Raw genomic sequence first — 21,778 nt, 5'->3', positions numbered from 1 at the left:
GGAAGAGCTAGGGAGGGGAAGCGAGGGAGGGTCCTCACCATGGCGGCGGGTGGGCGTCAGGCGTCTCCCCCGCAGATGAATCCGCCGACCCCGGCCTCGCTGTGCGTTGTCCGGCGTCGCCGCCGCCGTTGCCACTCCCAGTCCGCCGCCGGTGCCGCCGCCGGTGCCGCTCCCGTCACTGCGGCAAAGGCTCCGCTGACCCGCGCACGGAGCGAGCGAGCGAGCGAGCGAGGGAGGGGGCGCGAGCGGCGCTGGCGCGGGGCGGAGGGGGCGGGGCTCTCACATCCGGGCACTCCGCTGCGCCGGGGGCGGGGCGAGGTCGTGACATCACCGGCGGGGCGGGGAGGTGGGAGCGCAAAATGGCGGCGGGGGCTGTCGGGGGCGGAAGTGATTTTTGGGATCATTGCGCGCAGCCGGCAGCAACTGTAATTCAAGCCTCGAAACCACTAAACTACATCACCCAGCACCAAGTCCAGGCGCCTCTTAAACAAGCACCTGCAGGGTTGGTGACTCCACCACTTCTGTCGGCAGCGCATTCCAATGTCTGGCCACCAGACCAGTTGAAAAAAAATCTTTTTTCCTGCTGTCTGATCCCAGTCTGCCCTGTCGCAGTTTGAGGCCGTTTTCTCAGGTCCCCCCACTGCAGGCAGGGTAGATCCAGTTGCTCAATGAGAACGATGGGGTCCCTCTGAGCCTCCTCCATCCTAAACTGCCCCTGCTCCCTCAGCCGCCCCTCATGAGCGTGTGGGGAAAAGCCATTTTTGGGGCTGCCAGAAGGTCCCTTTTAGTAGGCCTTTTGTATTAAATGTTAACTGTAAAACACAACTGTTTCCTTTCTTTTTTGCTGCTAAACCAGGACTGATCAGGGTGATGACATACACATATTTTTTCCCCTTGTATGATTTGACATATGAGCGTGTGATCATTTTCAGTGCTGGGCCTGGCTAAATGTGACTGTAAAACCGCAATGAATGGCTTGAAAAGTCTTGAAAAGGATTCCAAGGATGCAGATTTCCTGACCTGTGCAGCAGATACACAAAAATATCTTAATAAACTCAAGGTTTATTGCTGCTGCGGCTCCTGGTGCTAACAGTTGTTATCTTTGCTCCTTCAGGCCTCTCCCCAGGGAAAGGTTCCCTCAGGAAAACTGCTAGAGCTGCTGGTTGTCTTTTCTTCTCCCAAACACCCTTGGCTTAGGCTGGAGTCTCAGCTATAACCTGTATATATACATATATAATTATTATATGCATAATTATTATATATATATATGTGTGTGTGTATGTATGTATTTTTATAAGCTTTGCTGCTTGAGCTTCCTCATGTGACTTCTGTGTTCTGCAAAAGGGGGGAAAAATCCATGCAGGGAGGAAGTTCTGTACAAGGAAGCATTTAGAAGCATGCCTTTGAGAGGTGGCTGCTCTCCCTATGTTCTGGCTGTTATTTTCCTCAGGCTTTTAATGTTGTGTTGCAAGAGGCTATCCAGGCTTGAAGCTGCTTGGTAAAGAATCAGAGAGTATTTAGCGTTGGAAGGGGCATCCAGAGATCATCTAGTCCAACCCCCATATTTAACAGATTTTTTGAGTATGGTGTTTCAGTACTGTTAATAGTTAATTATACAAAACTAAAGGAATTGTGCAGTGATGAGATAATCCTTAAAAGTGTATGCATGTATCTTTGCTTCATGCCAGCCTTGTACCCTGCATAGTCTACAAAGTAAAGTTACTGGAGCTGAATGCAAACTCAGATGAAGGATGTAGTCTCAGTAACCCCTTTGAGGCAAAATTTAGGGCAATGCAACTGCTTGCATAAGTAAGGCTGACCCTCAGGGAGTGATCTCTATATATTGTGAAGCTTTAAATAGGCCAGATGACACCTTTAAAAACCTCTGGAAAGGGTAAAATAAAATAGTTAATAAAGAGGGTGTGGTTCCACATTTCCTTTGGTGTTTTTGCCTTTCTGTCCTTTCTCTGCTAAATGGGTTTATTTTGGAGCACCATGACACAGCACATAACACTGTAACAAATGAGGTGGTGATGAGAAAATAATAATTATGTATAGTTGTGTTGATGCTGCCAAAGAGAAGACTCAGTGCCGTGCTGATGTTTTTCAGGCATTTGTTCCTTGGCTCTAAATAGCCAGACACTTTGCCAGGGAAATGCAAATTAATTCTGTCAAGTTCAAGGTGAATGGTGAGCTAATTCATAGGAGAAGGGAAGATTGGATTGTTGCTTTAAAACCAGGTTAATTTTTTAGGACCACAGCTGAGAGCGTGAGCTTTCCAATCTAAAATGGTAATATCCTCTCCCTTCAGCTCCTTCTGGAAGAGGAACTGCCTCATTACTGTTGCCCTATTAGTGGGAGTCTGAGCTGATCTAAGATTAGCAAAGGTTACCTTCAGAGTGCAGAAGGAGAAACCTGGAATCTTGAAATTAAATGCACAAATGCTAAGAGCAATGGGAATCCCATAGGGAAGTCGGCTCAGGGACCTACATAAATCAAGAGTGACTACGGAGTTCAAGAATAGATCAAAAGTTGTTCTGTTCTGGAAGACTGAAGCAAAGCAGAACAATAAATGTGCAGTTCTTAGAAACTGTTCATGACTGACGAATGTTCTGTTCCCAAAGTGATACTCATCAAGGGGGAAGCTTCAGCAGGAAGAGCCAAGAGTGGGTCAGGGAGATGGCACAGAAAAGTCTGGCAAAAGTAACTAAGTGAAGGTGGTGGTGATAACTGAAAGTGAATGGTGGTAATTTGCACCAGAAGAAAACAAAACAAGCACTAAAACATAAGTGAAAGATGTGAGTTAATAACAAATCAGCCAAACAGGCTGGTAAGAGCCTGGGCCTGGCCACAGTGGGAGGATGTACATCAGAAAATTATCTGGTCTGGGGAAGGAATTTTCTGCCTGTTTTTATTAACATATACGGATGGTTAGGATGTCTCTTCTTTGGGGGGAAAAAACCCTAATAGATAGGATGTCTAGGTATAAAATATCCCTAGATTTCACTAAAAGCTAGCATTAAAACTGACTGGCCTCTAGCCAAAAAATAATAACTTGAGAATTCTAAGAGGAAAGGAATTTTGATGTAAAACAGTCTTGCTCCTTGCATCTCTGTCATTGCAGCTGTATCTAGCAGATGTAAATCTGGAGTAAAAAAACCAACTAAATTAAATTGAAGGAAGCTAGAATTTCTATTGAATAATGTAATAAGATTAAAATAAACAGAAATGAGGAACATAATACCTTATTTGTTACCTTTTTGAGTTCCAAGTAGACAGAGCCAAGAATTTAGGAAAATACAGTTTTAATCTCATGATGCAGTTATGTCACTCCTAATAGTTTTCAACCTCTAGATGCAGTACAGAGAACTAGTGCACTTTTAATTCTCTTCTTTTGTTTGACTGTGTCCAAGTTGCTTTTCTTCTATATATAACTTCTAAAAGGAGTGAAAAATGAAAGATGGTGTTTGTTGCTGTGTAGGTAAGAGTCTGTGGAAAACCATGACTTGCAGTTAATGCTTTGCAGTATGGTACCTGTATTTCTGACTAATATTTTTGAAAATATTGATATGTGATTTTTATTTTAGAGTAAGAGTCAGACATTGCTTTATCATTTTTTGCTGGAAGTAAAGCTCAGCTGCAGCATAATTGCAACCATTCAAACTAGGATCATAACATCATGGAATCATTTGGATTGGAAGGGACGTTTAGAGGCCTCTTAGTCCAGCCAAGGGCCCCCTATGTTCACCATAAGCAGGGACATCTTCAACTATACCAGGTTGTTTAGGGTCTGGTCCAATCTCAGTATTCCTAGGGATGGGCCTTCCACCACCCCTCTGGGCCACCTACTCCAGTATTTACCACCCTCACTGTAAAAAACATTTGTCTCCATGTAGATAGAAACTGATTAAGCTACAGATAGATAGGTAAATACGTAAACTCTGTATCTGTTTGGGATCTTCAGTGGTGTTAACCATTGTGATGTGGCTTGCACGGTGCTTGACCTAATGCCTGGAGAACAGTTTCGGTGCTGCTGCTTATGGGCTCTAGCATGTTTTTTTGAAAGTGCTATTTGTGATGCTCTAACTGTCTCAAGGTTTTGAGGATTTTTTAATACAGCATGTGTCTTTGGTGTCTTGAGCATATCCTTCTTTGTCTTGCTTTGCGCTACTCTTCATATAAACATTCCTGACTCACAAATCTTGCTGGATGCAATTTGTCAGCATTCCCCTCTCTGTTAACCCAGGGTTAGGGCTGCCACCTAATTAAATAATCTTCTGCCCTGACCCTTAACAGGCTGTAAGCAGCTTTCCCAGCAAGGCAGGTAAACTCTTGGGACTGAGTGCAGTAAAGCTTGAAATACAGTATTTTTAAGCATGGTTGTGTGTTCATATGAAGTAGTGTTTTATAAAAATCAATAAACTCTTATTTTTCTGTAGTTCTGTATAAGGAAGAAAGGAAAGCAACTTATGAACTGGCTTTGAGAGAAAGTGCTTTCAGTTACAGTGGGCAAGGGAGGATGTACTTTATCAGCAAAAGAGGAAGCCTTTTCAGATAGAAATGAAAACTGTCCTTTCTCAGCATGTTTGAATTGCCCTGTTGGTGCAGGTCCTGAACGCTTAATATCTGTAAAACCAATGCACCATATTGATTCATCATTTCAATTGTAGTAAACCAGTAATAAGCAAATCTAAAGATACAAAACTGACTAGAACTGACAAATGGTTGGAAGGATAATGTGCCTCTCATCATATATCTCTCTTACTCCTACATCGGTCTTTTCAGGTGAAAGAAATCGAAGGGAACCTGTCCTTATTTTTCTGGCATATTTGTGAGAGCATGTATAAAGTGCCAAGGCTTGGGAGGAAAGAGAGATGATACTTCTCAGTTCCAGTAAGGCACGGCTGAAAAAACTGATCTAATGAAAGACCAGAAGAATGCTGTGGGGTGCAGAAGCCTTGTGAAGCTGTAGATCATAGGGTGAGTTTTAGTTACCCATTGGTTTATTTTGTGTCACTGTGGGATTCTGGATTTCAAATTGCTAGAAGTGATGCAGATGTATGGTTGTCTCTTGCATATGTGCATTTACTGAAACAGTGCTTGTTAATGCTTCTGATCTGTGTATCTCGCTGCCCAAGGTGCTGTGAATTAAATGACCTGATAGTAGGATTATTTGTTTTCAGCTCTTGTTTGTCATTAACAGCCCCCAAGGACTTGAAGCCACAAACTGAAAATCATTACAATAAACTTTTTGGTTCTTTCTTAACTGCGTTATGAAGAGTAACCTTCTGATTTCCTAAACTTACTGCCAGTTCTGGCTAGGATGAACTGAGGATAAAAATTATTTTTTTTATCTTTGTCTCTGTGCCTATAATAATCACATTACCAGATAACTCTCTGCAGAACAATATGGAAACAATTTGCAAGAAAGATTGAGACTAAAAGGTTGTATTTTTCCAGAGACTCTGCTGTTAGTGTAATACTTTCATGCAGTGCTCTTGTTTGCCTAGCAGTTTTTAAGAATTCCTGATGGCATCCAGCTGTAGCTGGGGTTGGTATAATTGGCTGCTTTTTTCCTGAAGACATTTGTTTTGGGGAGTTGTTATGGGCTGACTGCTCAAAGACCTTGCAACAAATGGAAGCAAGTGCTGTTAATTTTTTTCCCCCACTTATGTGCTTGTTTACAACTTTTGCAAAGTCTCACTTATTTTGCTTAATTCTGCTAGAGATATATGTGTATCAGTCTGACTTGTGAAGTTCTTACCTTCCTGCAGTAACTGACTAAGGCTGTAGAGACTGGGCTGCACAGGTTGTTAGTGAGCTATTAATATATGTAACTCCAATATTTCAGAATCTCTTGAATTACTGTTTTATCACTGGTCATATATTGGCTGACTGGTTCATGTTTGGGCCAGTGCAAATTCTGAAGGTGATGACTCAGGCAGTAAACTAGACCAATGATTTAATGGCAAAACAACAATCTGAACTGAAACTATGCCAAAAGGTCTTTATTTGTTCATTGACTTTCTTGTAGTAAAGAGAGAAGTAGGGAACTGCTTTGTTGCTGATCCTCTAACAGTTTGAGCTGGGGACAAATTTTGAATACATGTTAGTAACCTGACACTTTCAAAACTAATCAGCATACATATTTTCCTGTGGAGTACATTTTAGCATATCCGTATGTATTGTAGGGAGTTAATTAGTGCAAGGTGCTGTGTCTATTACCCTCTTTTTGTTGTCATGGAGGACAAAAACAATGGCATTAACAAATGCTGTCTGTGGTGTGATATGTTAAATTGCATCTAGCTTACTTGTGCATTGATTCTACAGCTTGTACTGTCATGATCTCTGTGCTCATGTAACCTGTTTTCATTTGCAGTGCTGTCAGCAGTATGAAAAATTAAGTAGCATGTTAGAGCTTTCAAGGAAAACATGATGCAGCATGATCACATGTAAATGTTCAGAGCCCTTTAGCTGAGGCAATGAGACCACATTAAGAGAGTCACCTTTGTGTGGAATTCTCTGCTCAGGGCTGGTGTTCCATGCAGAGACTCTCGGGAGTGCAGACTGAGGACTGTGTTGTTTGTCATTGAGGGAGTATAAACCCCTATGCCAATGAGATATGTTTGCCACAGGATGGGATTTTTTTCTTTCCCAGGGAATTCAGAAGGTGATATTCTTTTCTCAAGGTGAAAAACACCTGGCCTATCAACTGTGCCTGTCTGTCAGTGTTTGGATCAACATTGGATACCACATTTTTCTTTTAATGGTATTATGCAGGTGTTTTGTACCTGCAGCACAGCACTAGAAAATCCCCTCAGCTCTTTGGTGGTGTGTGGAAATTTCAGTAGAAAGTGAAATTGCACTCAAGCTGCTGGATGGGGAGTCTGTGTTTTGTTTACATAAAGCAGGTTCAGGTCCTGAATCCCAAGCATTTAGACTTTCTAGGTTTTATGTTTGCTCTTTGTGCTTGTAGCATGGTATAGTTACCCAAGGAATCATAAATAGGTTTAGCTCCCTGGCATCCTCTTCCTCCTTAGAGGTAAGTAATAGACTGCAGGTATCAGACTGCAACATTTTTGCAAGTGTGTGTGTGTCACTAAAGCTACTGGGAGCTCTTGCTTTGCACTGAAGTTAAAGAATCTATTACAGGAATTAAAAATTGGCGGGACTTGCTGTTAATCCCTGTTAATCTGCAGATTTTGAGTGATTTAAGTCTTTGGGCCTTCATCTCACAGAAGACTGTCTAATTAAAAGGGGCGCTTGCCAGGGATGGTGTGCAGCTTTTTACCCTGGAACAGTGTTAAGTCATGGTGCTTCCACCTCCTACTTATTTGGCAAAGTACCATCAAGTTTCTGGTGTGGAATTGATTTATAACTTGATTTAATATCAGCTTCTGATCCATCCTGCTGTTTCTGAACTCTCCCACAAGAAAAAAATAGAAATTTTCCATTCCTGAAGGGAGCTGCAATGTTTCCAGAGAAGATTTCAAAAGTTAGAATAAAGACATTGTCTCTTATTTTCCTATCAAAATTCCCCCCGATTCTGTCTCCCTGCAGACAAAATGTATGCATAATGACAGTGAGGTTCCTAAGTAAATACCATGAATTTTTGGGTGTCTTAGTCATACAGTGCTATTTTTTTTCCTCTGTCAATAGGGAAGAATACTGCTCGCTGAAAATTGTGCATTTTATTTTGCAGGCTGCTTTGCAGGCTGAAAACAATTTCAGATTTTGTACTGTAAAGTACCACCACTGGAATTTTGCTGAAACCCAAACAATTTTCCACTGGCTGATAATACCCTTAAATGTACTGTTCCTAGTTTAAGCAGCATGTTTATATGAGAAGAGATACTCCAGATTGTCTTCAATATGAAATCTAGTTTCAAAAAACCCACTTCTGTAAGCCTTGTCTGTGGCAGGAACAGTAAGACCAGTAATGATTCTAATGCTTTTCATCTGGTAGGGAATGCAACGGAACATTTTGGATGTTCCATGACCTTGGATCATGTGTTTATGCATAAATAACCAAAAAGAGGCTTAAGAGAACAGTGTAAGAAAAAATAAATAGTGCAGATATAGTTTCAGGATAGTACTCATGGGATGAGACTCTGCTGAAAAAACATTGTATTATCTTTTAAAGAACTTCAGGTTCGTCTTTTCCCATTCAGTTGAAGTTGTCATATGACTCCTTCTGCAGATTTAGGAACAGCTGGGAAATTTGCAGAGGAGAGCTAATGCCCAGGAAAGTAAGGTATGCATTTGAACCTCACAATACCATGAGACCTTTGTGCTGCATGTAAATCCCTGTATTAAAAAAAAAAAAAGGAAGCTTGTTCAAAGCTTGTTGTAATAAGCATGTTACTAATGCTGTGACTCCATGGGTTAGAACTGAAAAAGATTACTGAGGTGTATCCAGTTCTGCTGGACCCCTGGGACCCAGTGTTCCCAGGGTAAGCACAGCCTGTGGATGAGGTGCTGCTGCCATTCTGACAAACCTCAGTGGGATTGCAGTCAGTCTTTTTCCTGTTATAGCTCACACCAATTTTGGACTAGAAGAAACAGCACTGTAGTGGCTTTTTGGTCAACATAATTTGCAGTTTTCTCGCTGACTTGTGCTCACAGGAGTATTTTGCTACCTCCCCTGAGCTAAAAGTGTAGGATGTGTCTGGGAAATGTTTATGTTATGTCCCTCTTGCAAATAGAAACCATTCTGAGCAACACCATCATGGCACAGTGAGGCAACATGCTACTGCCCGATTCTGACATCTGTGGCAAAGAATAAACACTGGTTATCAATACTCTCTTGTGCTGCTGGATATGACCTCTTCAGCTCTAGCAGTAGTTAAACCAAGACCTCAGGAGCAGGCAGCTGAAAGCTTTCATTCTCTGTGTCTGCATCCTATAATCATACTCTGGGATGGAAGGGACTAATTAATGTCTGAATACCTGGGACTACATACCCAGTCTTTTGCTGATCAAATGCAGCAGCAGTTAGCACTGGATTTAGCCTAAGGTCAGGGACGAGAGAAGGGATGCTGTTAGGGTGAAGGAGTAATCTGTAATCCTCTTGGTGGTGAAACCCAATCTGCCTCTCCTGACCAGGTCAGTCTGTATGGATAGCACACCAGATATGCCCACATCTGGCACAGTGATAGAATTCTCTCGTGTGTATGAAGGATTCCACTTTTTCTCACAGATGTAAATTAAGATCTACATTTAATGTTGAACCACCTGCAGCCCTTCTTGTGTGGGCTGTTAGCTTTAAGCACTGCTGTTCTGAGTGCAATAAATAGAGCAATTTTAGATTAATTCTACAGAGAAATAAATTTCAGTATAACCTGGTTTTCAACACTCAAAAATCGTTGGGTATACCCTAAAGCTGTTGCAAAACCTGGGAAGTAAGAAATAGCTGTGTGGAGTAAGCAGTGTTTTAAAAACAAAACAAAAAACTTCCCCAGATATGAGCTGTGTTGTTCTCAGAGCCTCCCAGTTCCTGCAAATCTGAGTGACTCTGCAAATGGACTTGTTAAAGAGGAAATGCTGCTACATGATCAAGGTCCCTGAAGGTGCTAAAAAAGAGCAGTGAATGTATAAAGCCAGCAAAGTTTGTGGTGTTAAGATAAAAACCATGCATTGCTGAAGCAGTCAGAACTCCCCTTTTAAGAATATATCTTGTTTTTACAGTGTTCAATTATGTATCTATTTTGCATAATCATTAAGGAAGAACTAGCCTCACAGTGTAAATCCTTTGGTTTATTGGTATTTCAGTAAGAGACAGCACACATTTTGCTGCTAAAATGGTTAATTTGTTAGTGATGATGGTTGTTTATCTTGTTCTGAACATATGGGTGTTCATTCTGACTGAATGCATACATGAGTAGATGTATGCTGTAGGATATGATGAAAGCTTAAAGTACTCAGTTCTTGGCATCACAGTAGCCAGTTTAAGTATTTGCTCAAGATCTACATTCATGAGTAGCCAGCTTTGAGGCTTCTCCTGTGTATCTCATGACATATTTAGGATATTTATATTTTGAGAGAGTTTGGGTTAGGGTGACTCTGTGGATAACTTCCAGTTAAGATATAAAACCAGTTTCCCAGGAATTTCACTGGGAGTGAATCTAGTTTCACTGAGCAGTGAGGCTGAGCTGGAAGCATGCTGCATCTCTGAGTGAAAAGCTGTTGCTGTGGGCAGCCCCTCTCGCCCAGTCCCTCAGAGCTAATGTGTAGGCTTTGCAGCATCCTTAATTGTCCCCAGGTGGTTGTGAATCATGAATGACACCTTGATCAAATGTGTCCTCAACTGTTTAAAGTGCTGTGGCCTGCTGCTGTTGTGATAAAGACCAGAGAACAGGTCCAGACATTATTACCTGCACAAGGTTTAGCTTCCATCCTGTTATTTCCCTTCTGGTTTATAGGATCACTAAGCACTTGATTATTAAGTTTCTTGTGGAGCTTGGGATGCCAAATCTTGGTCATGACCACAGTGATTTTTTTGCTACAAGTATGAACAAATCCATTAGTTAAGCATCAGTGAGGTTGGTAAATGGCAATCCTGATGTCTAAGACAAGTTTTCTAGTGCACATGCTCTTCTGGATGTCATTTTGGGAATACCTCCACTGATACTCAGTTTACACCAGTGAGCTGAAATACAGGATTTTTTACAACAGATTTGTCATTCATTTTCTATGTGACCTTACGCAGTAGGTATCTCAGGTGGATGTGTAGACTTTAGGCCCTCTTTTGAAATGTCCTTTTTGAAATGCAATAGGTGGAGGATACAGAAATTCTCAAACGAATGCATAGTGTGTTTATATATGCATTGTTATTTACATAATCTCCATATTTAACTTACTGAAAAGTACATTATACTAAAATATGGTAAATTCAACCTTGCTTGATATGTCCACCCTAAATACTTTTTTGTAGAGGAAAAATGGAAAGAACAAAAGGATTCTTAATGACTTCTAAAAGTTTCAAAATGCAATGTCATCAGTGTTAGCTAAACTTCTGTATCTGCATAGAAGTTACCAACTCACTAATGAAATTTCTGGTATTAAAAGCAAGACAAATCTTAAAAGCTGCTCCTTCTTTGCCTTTTTTTTTCTTTTATTTTCTTTTTTTTTTTGTGCTACAACCTAAATTGACAGTGGAACCACAGTAAAGGTATTCAGCTAAACTCTTTACTGTCTTTACTGTTTCATGTTTAAATGAAAACAGGATCCTTAAGACTGTGTGCCATAGAAGTTGGAAACAACTCAAAATATTAAAGGTATCAATAAAAGAACCCCCACTTTGAAATTGCTTTACTGCATAATAGTCAATCAGCACAACCAACAGCTCTAGTGTCTGTGTTTGAGGATGTTTGGTTCCTTGCTATGGATTATATTGTAAATGAATATTTTGTGAATTAATAGTAACACATCTTTTTAATGATAAAAGGACATTTAGTTTGACTTAGTTGTCTAGTTACTGCCTTTTGCAATAACACTCAGCTTCCTGCAGCTAAACACTCAATTGAAACAAAGATGGCTTATATAAATATGTAACTGTTTGTCACTTAAAACTCTCTTGATGCTAAAGCAGTAAACCTTGGTGTTTAAGAAGGTATTTTAAAATTTGGGTGGTTTCTGAAGAGATAATCAGATTCTAAGCTGAGTTGCTTCCCTCAAATACCTGCATTGTCTTCAGTAATACATTTGCATGCAAACTGGAGGAAGGCATTTGGCCTATTCTTAGAGCAAGTCAAAATTATGTTCTGCTTCTTCATGATCAGCTGTACATCTTCCCTTTATATCTTGTGTGTCAACAAGTGCAGGGCACTGAAGAAGCTCTTTGCCTTGGAGGAACTTACAGCCTACATCTAAAGGACAACTAAATGTTACTCTGTGAGTTTATTAGGGTTAGGAACTCACTATTCCTTAGCAGTAGGTTGCAGTATGTGGGTAGATAGCAGGTGTGTGCATTGGCTCCTGCCATGCTGCAGCAGAAGGGAATATACCATTGGTTTTGCCCTCCTTACTGGGAGTTTCCCATGTAGGATCTGCTTGTATATCTGCTTCCTAACTCAGTCCTTAAAATATTATCCCTCTTATCTTAAACACTTCAGGTAGCTGAAGTTTTTCTAAAATTATTTTATCAAGCAGTTGGGTTGGGGAGAGAATACACATGCAGTTATGTTGGCAGACTGGAAAATGAATAAAAATTTCTGTAGAAGAAAAGAGCTGTGTTAGCTGACTGGGACTAGAAGCCTCTTTATTTGCCCACTGTCACCAAAACCCCATCTCTAACCACCAGTCAGTTATTGGTGCCCATTGGGTGGATAAAGCTTGATTTCATTATCACACTTGAGACCAGGATTGGATCAGGGTCAGGCTGAGAGAGGAGTGTAGTGCATGTGGATAGGCAAGAGCTGGCAACAGATGGTATCATAGTGGGAAGAAAGAAACAGCTCATCAGCTGGCAGTGTTTCTACTGCATTTTGTCAATTATTTGTTTTTCTTCAGGGAAGAATTCAGTGTTTGGTTAAGTTTTGTTGTTATTTTTTTATAGTCATTGATCCTAAGAAATCATCTTGTCTACTCTGAATTTAGTATTCCTTTAATTTAAGGCCATTTTATATCCTAAGTAGTATGATTAGTGTTCACATTTTAGGACTGTATTTTCTTAATCAAAAAAAACCCTCAAGTTACACGTAAATATTTTGGCAAAGAGTTCTCCAAAACTGTGAGAAGAATATTCATCTTTGTGGCAGATGGTTCTACAGTAATTGCTGATTCATAGCCTTTTGAAAAAGGAAGTAAGCTACTCATGAGTTTATGGACTAAGCATTTTGACTAAATTGTTTATATCAGCATATGGCTTTTGCAGTAAGCTTACAGTTAGAAAGTACTGCTTATATTTTATAAGTAGGATTGACTTAATTTAGTGATTGCACAGATGAAAAGGATTCATACGTTAGTTTTTCATTCAGTAAGTATTTTTTAAGTTTTGTTAAACAAGAAGATAGTTTTATTATTCATTGCTGTTTTTCTTAAGCAAAACCCTAAAATGTTTAAAACCAAGCATTAGCTTATTTTGTAGGGCATTTATAGTGTAGTTTTCAGAAGAGATGGGTTTCTCATAGACTAATTTTTTTTTAAATTTCTTGCTATGGATTTGAATTTTCATTAACTTGTGGATGTATAGTAGTGATTCTTAAGCTTTAAAATTTTAATTTGTTTTTACATCTATTTAATTTAAAAAATATGAGTAGCTGCCTGTGAGAAGGACAACTGCTTTCTTGAAGGGATAATTTAACTAGTTATGTATAAACATTTATTCCATGGTTATCACCATAGTAACTGAGGCCTCAAGTCAGTGTGCTTTGCTGAGCAAGGTTGCAAATGCTGTAGTGAGCCAGGGCCTGAACTTCTGCATGAAAATACAGTTTCACATTTCGTTGAGGCACAGCTAATCCCTGCTACACCTTTTTGACCTTGTGCCATTATTTGTATTCCCCGGGCTGCAGGCATGGCAGAAACCTGGGAGTTAATGTGTCTGAAAATTAACCTCCCTGGAAATTAGTGTGCACCAAATCATCCTTCTGATCTGCTCAAGCATGTGATTGTATGGCCACTAGTGAGGCACTGGGGAGAGTCAGGAACATGTGATAAGTATGGAGAGACAGCTACAAATTAAGCTGATTACAAAGCTGCTCTGGAAGCCACTTGTTTAGGGCCTGACTATGCTGTAGCTGAAATTGTTGAAAAATTGTTGGGTTGGGAGTTAAGTCAGTTTAAGTGAGGAAATTGTCTAACGGATATTAACTTGAAGTGCTTTTTGTGACTTTGGAAGTATATCCCTGAGCCAAGTATCTACTTGGTGCTGTTTTGAGAATGGAAGATGCTGTCAGGATTGACTTTTGGTGTCTCTTCCATATGCTGACCTCTGACAGCTGGCCAGAGAATTTCTTCAGAATGTTCACTTCAGAGATTCTGTTGCAATTAACTTAATTGCATCTCTTTATTTTCATCTTCTTTTTATATGTACCTAGACAATTGCTGTCAGAGAAACTTCATCTTTTTACTTCAGCTTTCATTTTAAAAGCATCAAGGGTAGTACTAGCTATTTCTGTAGCCTGTTTGTAAGTAAATCTCAAATGTATTCATGCTTCTGATGCTCCCTCCATCTTATAAAATATGGCAATGTGTTTTGTAACTACAAAGCTTTAGAAACTCAGACTTTAAAACTCAGACTTTAAAACATTTATCCTAAAAACTTGATGAAGGCTTTTAATTTTTATCTGTTACATTAACCAGGCCATCATTTTGAGCCTTAAAAAATATGCTGCCATTGTATTTTTCCAGTGCACTTTAGATCATCACTTCTCCATCCAAGGTCCTGATCCCATGGGGACTTGCACACTTGTTTAACAATGTGTGTTTCAAACAATACTACTGATTTATTACTCTTCATTTGCTGTTACCTGATTTGGAGACAATCAGCTCCTGGGGCATCAGCATTAATTCTGCAGTATTTGCAAACAGAGAAATGATTTGCAGGTGTAGCACTGTACAGCGGGTAAGCACACTTGCAAACAGCAGTGTGAAGTGTGATATTGTATAGCCATTTATAGCCTGAGTTTTTAAGAGCTGTAACTCTGCTTTTGGCTTGGCTAACTTCCATGGCTGTTGTAGATTACATTTGCAATCAAGTTGTTGCCAAACTTCCACTCAATGTTGAGGTCATGTTTACTACTGCGCAGCTGCATAGTGAAGAGCTATTGAAAAACAAAATAAACTTAGGACTATGTGAGGAGCAGCTCTCTATGGGACTAGAGAGCAAGTGGATGTTGGGCAAAAGCTCAAATTGACTGGAGACCAAAGCCAAATATTTTTGGCAGCATTTAAATGTTACCGTTTCATTATAGCTGATGTGTTCTTGACTGCAGCTCTAATAAAAACAACTTGTGCATGTTCTGAGTACTGTTTAAAAAGAACATAGATGTAAGAAAACTGGAGTCTTCTGCTGTCCATATGTGGCGTTGGAATGGTGCAAGGTTTTCATCTATCAGCCAGAGTGAGGAGCCTCCTAAAAACCCCATGCACATTAAATTTCTGGCACTGCTCATGAAAAGAATGCTGCTAGAACTCTTGAGGACCTGGCTAAAGGCTAAATCTGGTCCTCCCAGATGAGGGTTTCAGTATACTACAAATGAGCTGCGATGGAGCTTTCATTATGACTTAGCTCTTCAGGGTAAGACACCCACACCTATAGCCCTCTTTTTTGTTTTAAATTTGTGTAGATAGATTCATTTTTTTCTGGTGTGAATGCCAGTTTTTGAGCTTTAAAAAACCCAAAAACCATAGGTGGGGAAGGGCTACCACTGACATTTTGACAAGCCTTTTTTAGCTAGCTTTAAGTAATGAGGTATATGCAGTGATGATCAGCTGCATTTGACAAGCAAAATTCTCCAAAATACTACATTTTCTGTGTAAAAACAGACCACAGAGCAGAGGAGAAGGAGTTTTGTAGTATCTTTATATGAGGAAAGAGATAGGTTTATATCTTTTGTTAAACACCAAAAATCCATAGAGGACCAACACCTTATTGTCCCACTTGTATGAAAGCATCAGCTGGAATTCTCAACTTTTTAAAGACTAGTCAATCAAATACAGAATATTAGTGTACATGAAACCAAATTTCTTTATTTCTGGTGTTATAAACATATTTTTTTTTCTTTTTCTGAAAAGTTGATTTTGAAGCTGGTATTTGGGGATATGATCATGCTATCTTTGTGAGGTATTGTAAATACATATGCAAAAGTTCATAGAACACTATTAGAATTGAAAATGTAATTGAGTTTTGGCCTGACTCAGTATGGGTTGTGTGCTCTCAAATCTCAATGAATCTGGGTGGGGCCTGAAACATTTTTCTCATACCTGGAGTCAGTTCTTTTTTCTATTGTCAATTTTTGCTGATCTGTTTTTGTTTTAGTATTATTTCTCTTTATAGACACGATGAAAACTAATTTGAAATAATTCTTATTCTTATTGTGATGGCTTTACTCTGGCTGAATACCAGGTGCCCACCAAAAGTTTATTTGCAGCCATCCTCATTTGGATAGAGGAGAGAAAAATATAACCAAAGGCTCATGGATTGCAATAAGGGCAGAAAGAGATCACTCACCAGTTACTGCCACAGGGAAAAAGATTCAGCCTGGGAAAACCAATTTAATTTATTAGCAATTGAATCAGAGTAGGATGATGAGAAATAAAAAATCTTAAAACACCTTCCCACACACACTCCTTTTTTCCAGGCTTAACTTTTCTCACAAACTCCCAAGATGCATGCAGTTTTGCAGTCTCCTGCTCTTATTTGCTGTACTCAAAGTATTGAAAGTATGAACACTTTTGTGTCCATTGCTATTTTACAGATACAAATTACTCAGAAATGGCAGTGCGTCACATAGACTGTTATAAGTCTCTTTTACCAGACAGGCCAAATACCTTAAGGAAAGCCATTTTGGATTGTAAAACTTTTTAAATTATTTCATTAATTCGGTAAAGCTGAATGTATGTTGCAATAATATCCAGGGATCATGAGTATTTCATTTTCCACAGAAGTGAGCTTCCAAAACAATGTGTTTGTTTTGCTTCTGAGCTGGAGGCACTGTAGTTGCCCAAGTTCAGGTTTCACCTTCAAACAGAAGCAGAAGAATCCTCATAACCATTCTGTTTTTCTTTGCTTGCTTCTTTTTTTGCCAGGCACTTGTGTCCTCTGTAGACTGTGGTTCAACTCTCCAGTCAAAATCCTGGTATGCCTCCTATGTAAGAGTAGCACTAAAAGGAACCATACTGGAATAAAAGATCTGGGACCCGTTAATGTTCAGGTTTGAGTAGATATGTAGTTTAGAAAGGATTGTACCCTACAGTTTATTTTCACTAATTTAGAATAAGAAAGGATTGAGGGAAATAAAATCTTAGAGAGCCAAATGATTATTTTAACCCTTCCTCTTGTTAGAAAGTAATACTTCGAATGAAAAAAATATCACACTTGATGTAGATCATTTATGTCTATAAGCCATAGTAACTTTACAGGTATGATAGAGATAAGTAGTTTATATAATTTACTTAGTTATATACAGTCTTAGTTATGAAATACTACTTACAGAGCTCTTTAAATCAAAAAAGGTTTTCACAGAAAAAAAAAATTGTCACAAAATTTCTGCCTTCTAGATCAACAACAAATTAAGCATCCTGAAATTCCAGTTGACTCTTTGTGTGTGTATATATATTTCATTTTCATTAGATCTGCTTGAAAATGAAAAAGTTTTTTAGTTAAGGTTTTAGTTGGCATGTGTTTTTCCAGTCCTTATTTGAAAAGTAATTTTTGAAGAATCTTTAGTATCAGGTAATGCTTTAAATAGCAAGAGACAATTTTCCTTTTTCAGAATGCTCCAAATTTTTTTCTGTTTCTTACAGCTTCTAACGTTCTTTTTTCTTTCAAGTCAAGTAAAGGATGTAGATGCTTAGCAACTCTGAAATTCAAACTACATATCTGGGTATCTAGTTTTGGTTAAAACATTGTGGATCAGTTTATAATATTGGAACTTACATGAAACCAAGTAATTCTTGTTTCCCTGGCAAGTTCTAATTAGCTACCTTATATTCTGTCCTTGGGCTTTTTATCTTAGAGTAGACTTCAGCATTTTGTGTTTCTCAGTTGCAGTTTCAAGTTGTAAGACAATGACTGTTTTCAGAATCTTTAACAACTGCATAACTTCTTTTCAAATGCAAGGAAAAAAAAAAACAAACCAAAAAAAACCCACCACAAACAATCAAAACCCCTACTTAAAGAAATTGAACAGAAGTCATAGAATGAATGTAATTATTGCCATTAAGTGACTGCAAGTCCTACTGGGAAACTTGATGTCAAGTTCGCTTTAAGTCCTTGCATTCGCAGTAAGTCAAGTGAGTGCTGATACACAGTGTCCCTCAGTAAAGATTTTTACTGGATCTAAGGAGATTTTCCAAGATGATCTTGGCTACCTTTCAAAATGTATCACTGAGGATGCTCTTTAATCTGCTTTCTATGTCCAGGCTTTATCTGTATTCAGCCTGAACTTCGAAAAGACTCTTCAGACATTTCATTGTATGGAACATCAGCAACAGATGTAATTATGATGACAAAAAAGGGACAGCTAAGGTGGCTTTACACAGCTGTCCCTTTTCCCTCTGGGACTTATTAATGTTAAACAAACAAGATTCTGGTTGCCTTGCAGACTCTTTTCAAACTATGCTATCTGGTTTGTTTTGTTTCATTATTTTATTTTTTTTTTTTTTAGATTTACATTTACCATATAGCGTGATAATTTTTCAGGGTTAATTACTGGTGAATAGGAACAGTTTTGTTCTGAAAAATTTCCTCAAGAGTGTGATCTGATGTGGTCTGTATATTGCAGATATTTTAGATAAGGGTTTGATTAATGAAAATTTAACATTACAAAGTTATCAGTCAGAACTGGCTTTTCTGACTTGACCTTTAGCCTTCTGTGGAGCTGACTACAACTTGCAGCTGAATCTGTTTTTACTAGGTGTTGATTATGTGTAAGCCAAAACACAGCCTGCATGATTATATCATAGTTGGCTTTGAAATAGTAGCAAGCATTTGAAGACAAGGAAGATTTGTAATATTGTTTTTCACTAATTTCTTCAATAGGAGGAAGGGGTTCTGAGCAGCATGGAAGACCTTTGGAGCAGAAGTTGTATTTTGTCTTATCTTTTCTACCTCATTTTGCTCCACACAGTTTTGATCTGGGATTAGATCTGTGTGTATAGATCTGTTTATATATAGCAATTGCTTATTCAGGGCAGAATGGTTTCTTGAAGTTCCTGCAAACCTGGAAACAGGGTGGGTATGCTGTCTCTAGTTCTCTGAGTGTGCAAACCCATAATACACTCTTCAACCCAGAAAATTATGCCCAGGCTTATTACCTATCACATATGTTTCCCCTGATATTTTGCAGTTTGATACTACAACAGGCCTCAAGGACTCCTTGTCCCCTTTGTGTACGTGTGTTATTCCCAGTGCCAATGATAGGAGTTAGCTATACACATCAGGAGTAGGATTTACCCACTGGACGAAACTTAGCAGAGAATATGAAATTCTCTCATCTCTAAAACTGGACAGTTTAAACATCACTCTTACCTCTGCATTTTGTGATTTTTTTTTTCCTTTTTTTTTTTTTTTTTTCCTAAGGAAACAGTTGTGGAAGTAGCAGCTGGGGAATGTGATGATAGCACAGTGTTGCCTTGATGGAAATTGCAGCTCAGAGCTGTTTTTCTGGAAAAAGTAGCCATTGAGGTTGACCCTAGTAAAAACTGACTGTCACTTACTGGCTTCATAAATAGTTGACCAAAGAGAGGATTCCTTCTTTTTGTGTTGTGTAAGATATATTTTCAAGTATTCAAATATTATTTTCAGTCATTAGGCCAGATGTTAAGTTCTCCATATTATTGTGATTTATTGTTCCTCTTATACTACTATCTGCATAGCTGATACCTTTAGCCACATGAGTGATATTTATATACATCAGATACATCTGGATTTAAATGGTGTTGGACTTGATGTCTTGATGTGCTCAGATTTTTCCACTATGTGAGTAATTGCATTAGGGGATAGTAATAGTGTGACATAAACAAGGGTGCAAGAAGAGGTTAGCTTGTAAATGCTTGCTCTTTCATTTTATGGGCCTTTTTTTTTCCCCTTTTTTTTCAGTTTTTGAATCTTCTTTGGTAATTCTGTGTGGAAGCTGTCAGGCGTGGGGCACTCCAGCATGTTTAGAGCTCCTACACATTTCCAAATTGAGAACTGCGACAGTGTCATCTTAGCAAGAGAAAAGCTCCCTCCTGTGGAAGACATGAACCTCTGCTGTGACAAGGAGCAACCATAAGGGCATCACACCGTGATTTTAAATTAGCAGGAGAAAGGGTTACAAGCATCGTGGGACTTTGCAAATACTGGAATGCAAAACCTGTTATTGTTTTTCTCAAAGTAAATTTTTCATGTTTTGTATTATTTAACTGAGATACAGTTTTAGAAATAACTGTTTGCTGTAAGTAAAACTGCATTATTTGAGTACTATAATGTGGCCACAGTGGACTCTGTAATGTTAAAGGGATCTAAAGCAGCTGATATGTTTTCAGATTTTGCTTTCTTTCAGCTCTTTGCTGAAACAACATAGTGTTTTGGACATTTATATCAATTTGAGTTTGTAGCGCTTACTTTTAAAAAAATTAGTTTTCTTTTCCCTATTTTAAAAAAGTTTGATAATCTGTATATCTAAAAGATCTGTATTAAAACAATTTTGAATCTTGTGATTGGTGGTCCTTGAGCTCAAAGCCTTGTGTGACTTGGAAAATAAAACAGCATAGGAAGCATAAAGATGAAATTGTGATGGAGGGGCTGGAAGTAGAACTTGATATAAAATTCCTGCTAGAAACAGTATTTTTACCTTTGAGCTGAATATGATTCATGCTTGTGATCTGAAGGTAGAAGGCTCTAGCTCATTAGCACATTAACAAAACCCTGAGGCATTTGCTTCCATAAATGCTAATGTTATTCCCCTGAGAATGAAGCTCTTTTGGGGTGGGGGAGATGGATCTTTAGTATTCCAGTGGAGTTTGAATTTTACCAATTCCAATTCATTGCCAGCTAGAGCGGACTGAGACAGCACCGAGTGCTCTGACCCACTGCAAAAAACTTATTTGGGTATTGGAATCGTGTGCATTGGCCAAATGGTAAATTGTCATCTTGTTCAAAGAGAGCTGGGTTCTAGTTTGTGGCACATAGCAGCATAACTTTGATTACAAAAACATGAGATTAGCAATGGTATGGAATGGTGAAGTGAGATTTGCTTCTGTCTTTAAAATGTTATGGTGTACCTGCTTGTTTTGATAGAGTTTGGAGTCATCTTTGAAGTAGGGAATGGTTTCTATGTTAAGGTAGTATTAATTTATGAGAGCTGTTAAGATGTTATAGATTGGGTGAGCAGTCCTAATGATTGTGCTTGCAAAGAAATGCAAGTTCCCAAACTTGTGGGCAAGCGGAGATTCTCATGAGGCCCCATGTAACAAAGGCTCAAGTCAGGGTCATGAGAGATGTTGGCAGAAGTGCCTTATCAGTGAGGTTCAGTGCTGTGTGAGCTCCCTTTGTCCTCTCTGATTTCCTTCTGGACCACAGAGCACTCGCTGGCTGCTGCTCTTCAGGTGCCAGTTTAAATTACAGAAAATCAACAATAGCAGAGGGGAGTCCCTTTCACACAGAAGTACTTGCACTGGGTTATGCAAGGCTGGAGTTTGTGTGGGAGGGGAAGTGGTTTGTGCAGCTCAAATGGGGATGGGGAGGCTTTCACATGTGGCTCACAGCTCACTAGTGGCTCCTAGGATTGAAAGCTCCTTCCTGGTACATATGAGTCACTGTACCTGGAGGGATTAAGATGTGTGGATGTGGCATTTGGGGACATGGTTCATCAGTGCACTTGGCAGAGTTAACAATTGGACTCGATGATCTTAAAGGTCTTTTACAACCTAACTAATTATACAGTTCTATATTTCCTGTTAGTAGCTCCATCTACTGAGTGGCTGGAGTATTTCTGATTGCTGCTTTTTTCCGTACAGCAATTTTTGTCTGGTTTCTTAAGAAATTGAAGCTTGTGTTGAGCACACTTTGTCTTGCTCTTCTCCTTCCTCTGCACCCCTGCACCCCCAATATTAAACTTTTAAAATGAAA

General features: G+C 39.1%; 1 protein-coding gene and 1 long non-coding RNA gene across 2 annotated transcripts in view; one reads left to right on the top strand and one right to left on the bottom strand.

The window, feature by feature from the left end:
* Positions 1–210, bottom strand: part of PPP3R1 (protein phosphatase 3 regulatory subunit B, alpha) — a 38,720-nt gene extending 38,510 nt beyond the window's left edge. The window contains exon 1 of the mRNA XM_064414915.1: positions 39–210. Within this exon, the coding sequence (XP_064270985.1) occupies positions 39–41 (3 nt within the window). The 5' untranslated portion in view covers positions 42–210. The remainder of the gene's footprint in view (positions 1–38) is intronic.
* A 141-nt stretch (positions 211–351) lies between these two features.
* On the top strand, positions 352–21,778 carry LOC135297408 (uncharacterized). The gene is made up of 3 exons (XR_010359417.1): positions 352–1,219; positions 4,786–4,980; positions 19,766–21,778. It is a non-coding gene; the product is annotated as an uncharacterized LOC135297408 (long non-coding RNA).

The sequence above is a fragment of the Passer domesticus genome, chromosome 3 (assembly GCF_036417665.1).
Source record: "Passer domesticus isolate bPasDom1 chromosome 3, bPasDom1.hap1, whole genome shotgun sequence".
Classification (NCBI taxonomy): Eukaryota; Metazoa; Chordata; class Aves; order Passeriformes; family Passeridae; genus Passer; species Passer domesticus.
The sequence above is the reverse complement of the archived record's forward strand: the minus strand, read 5'-3'. Positions and strand labels throughout refer to the sequence as shown.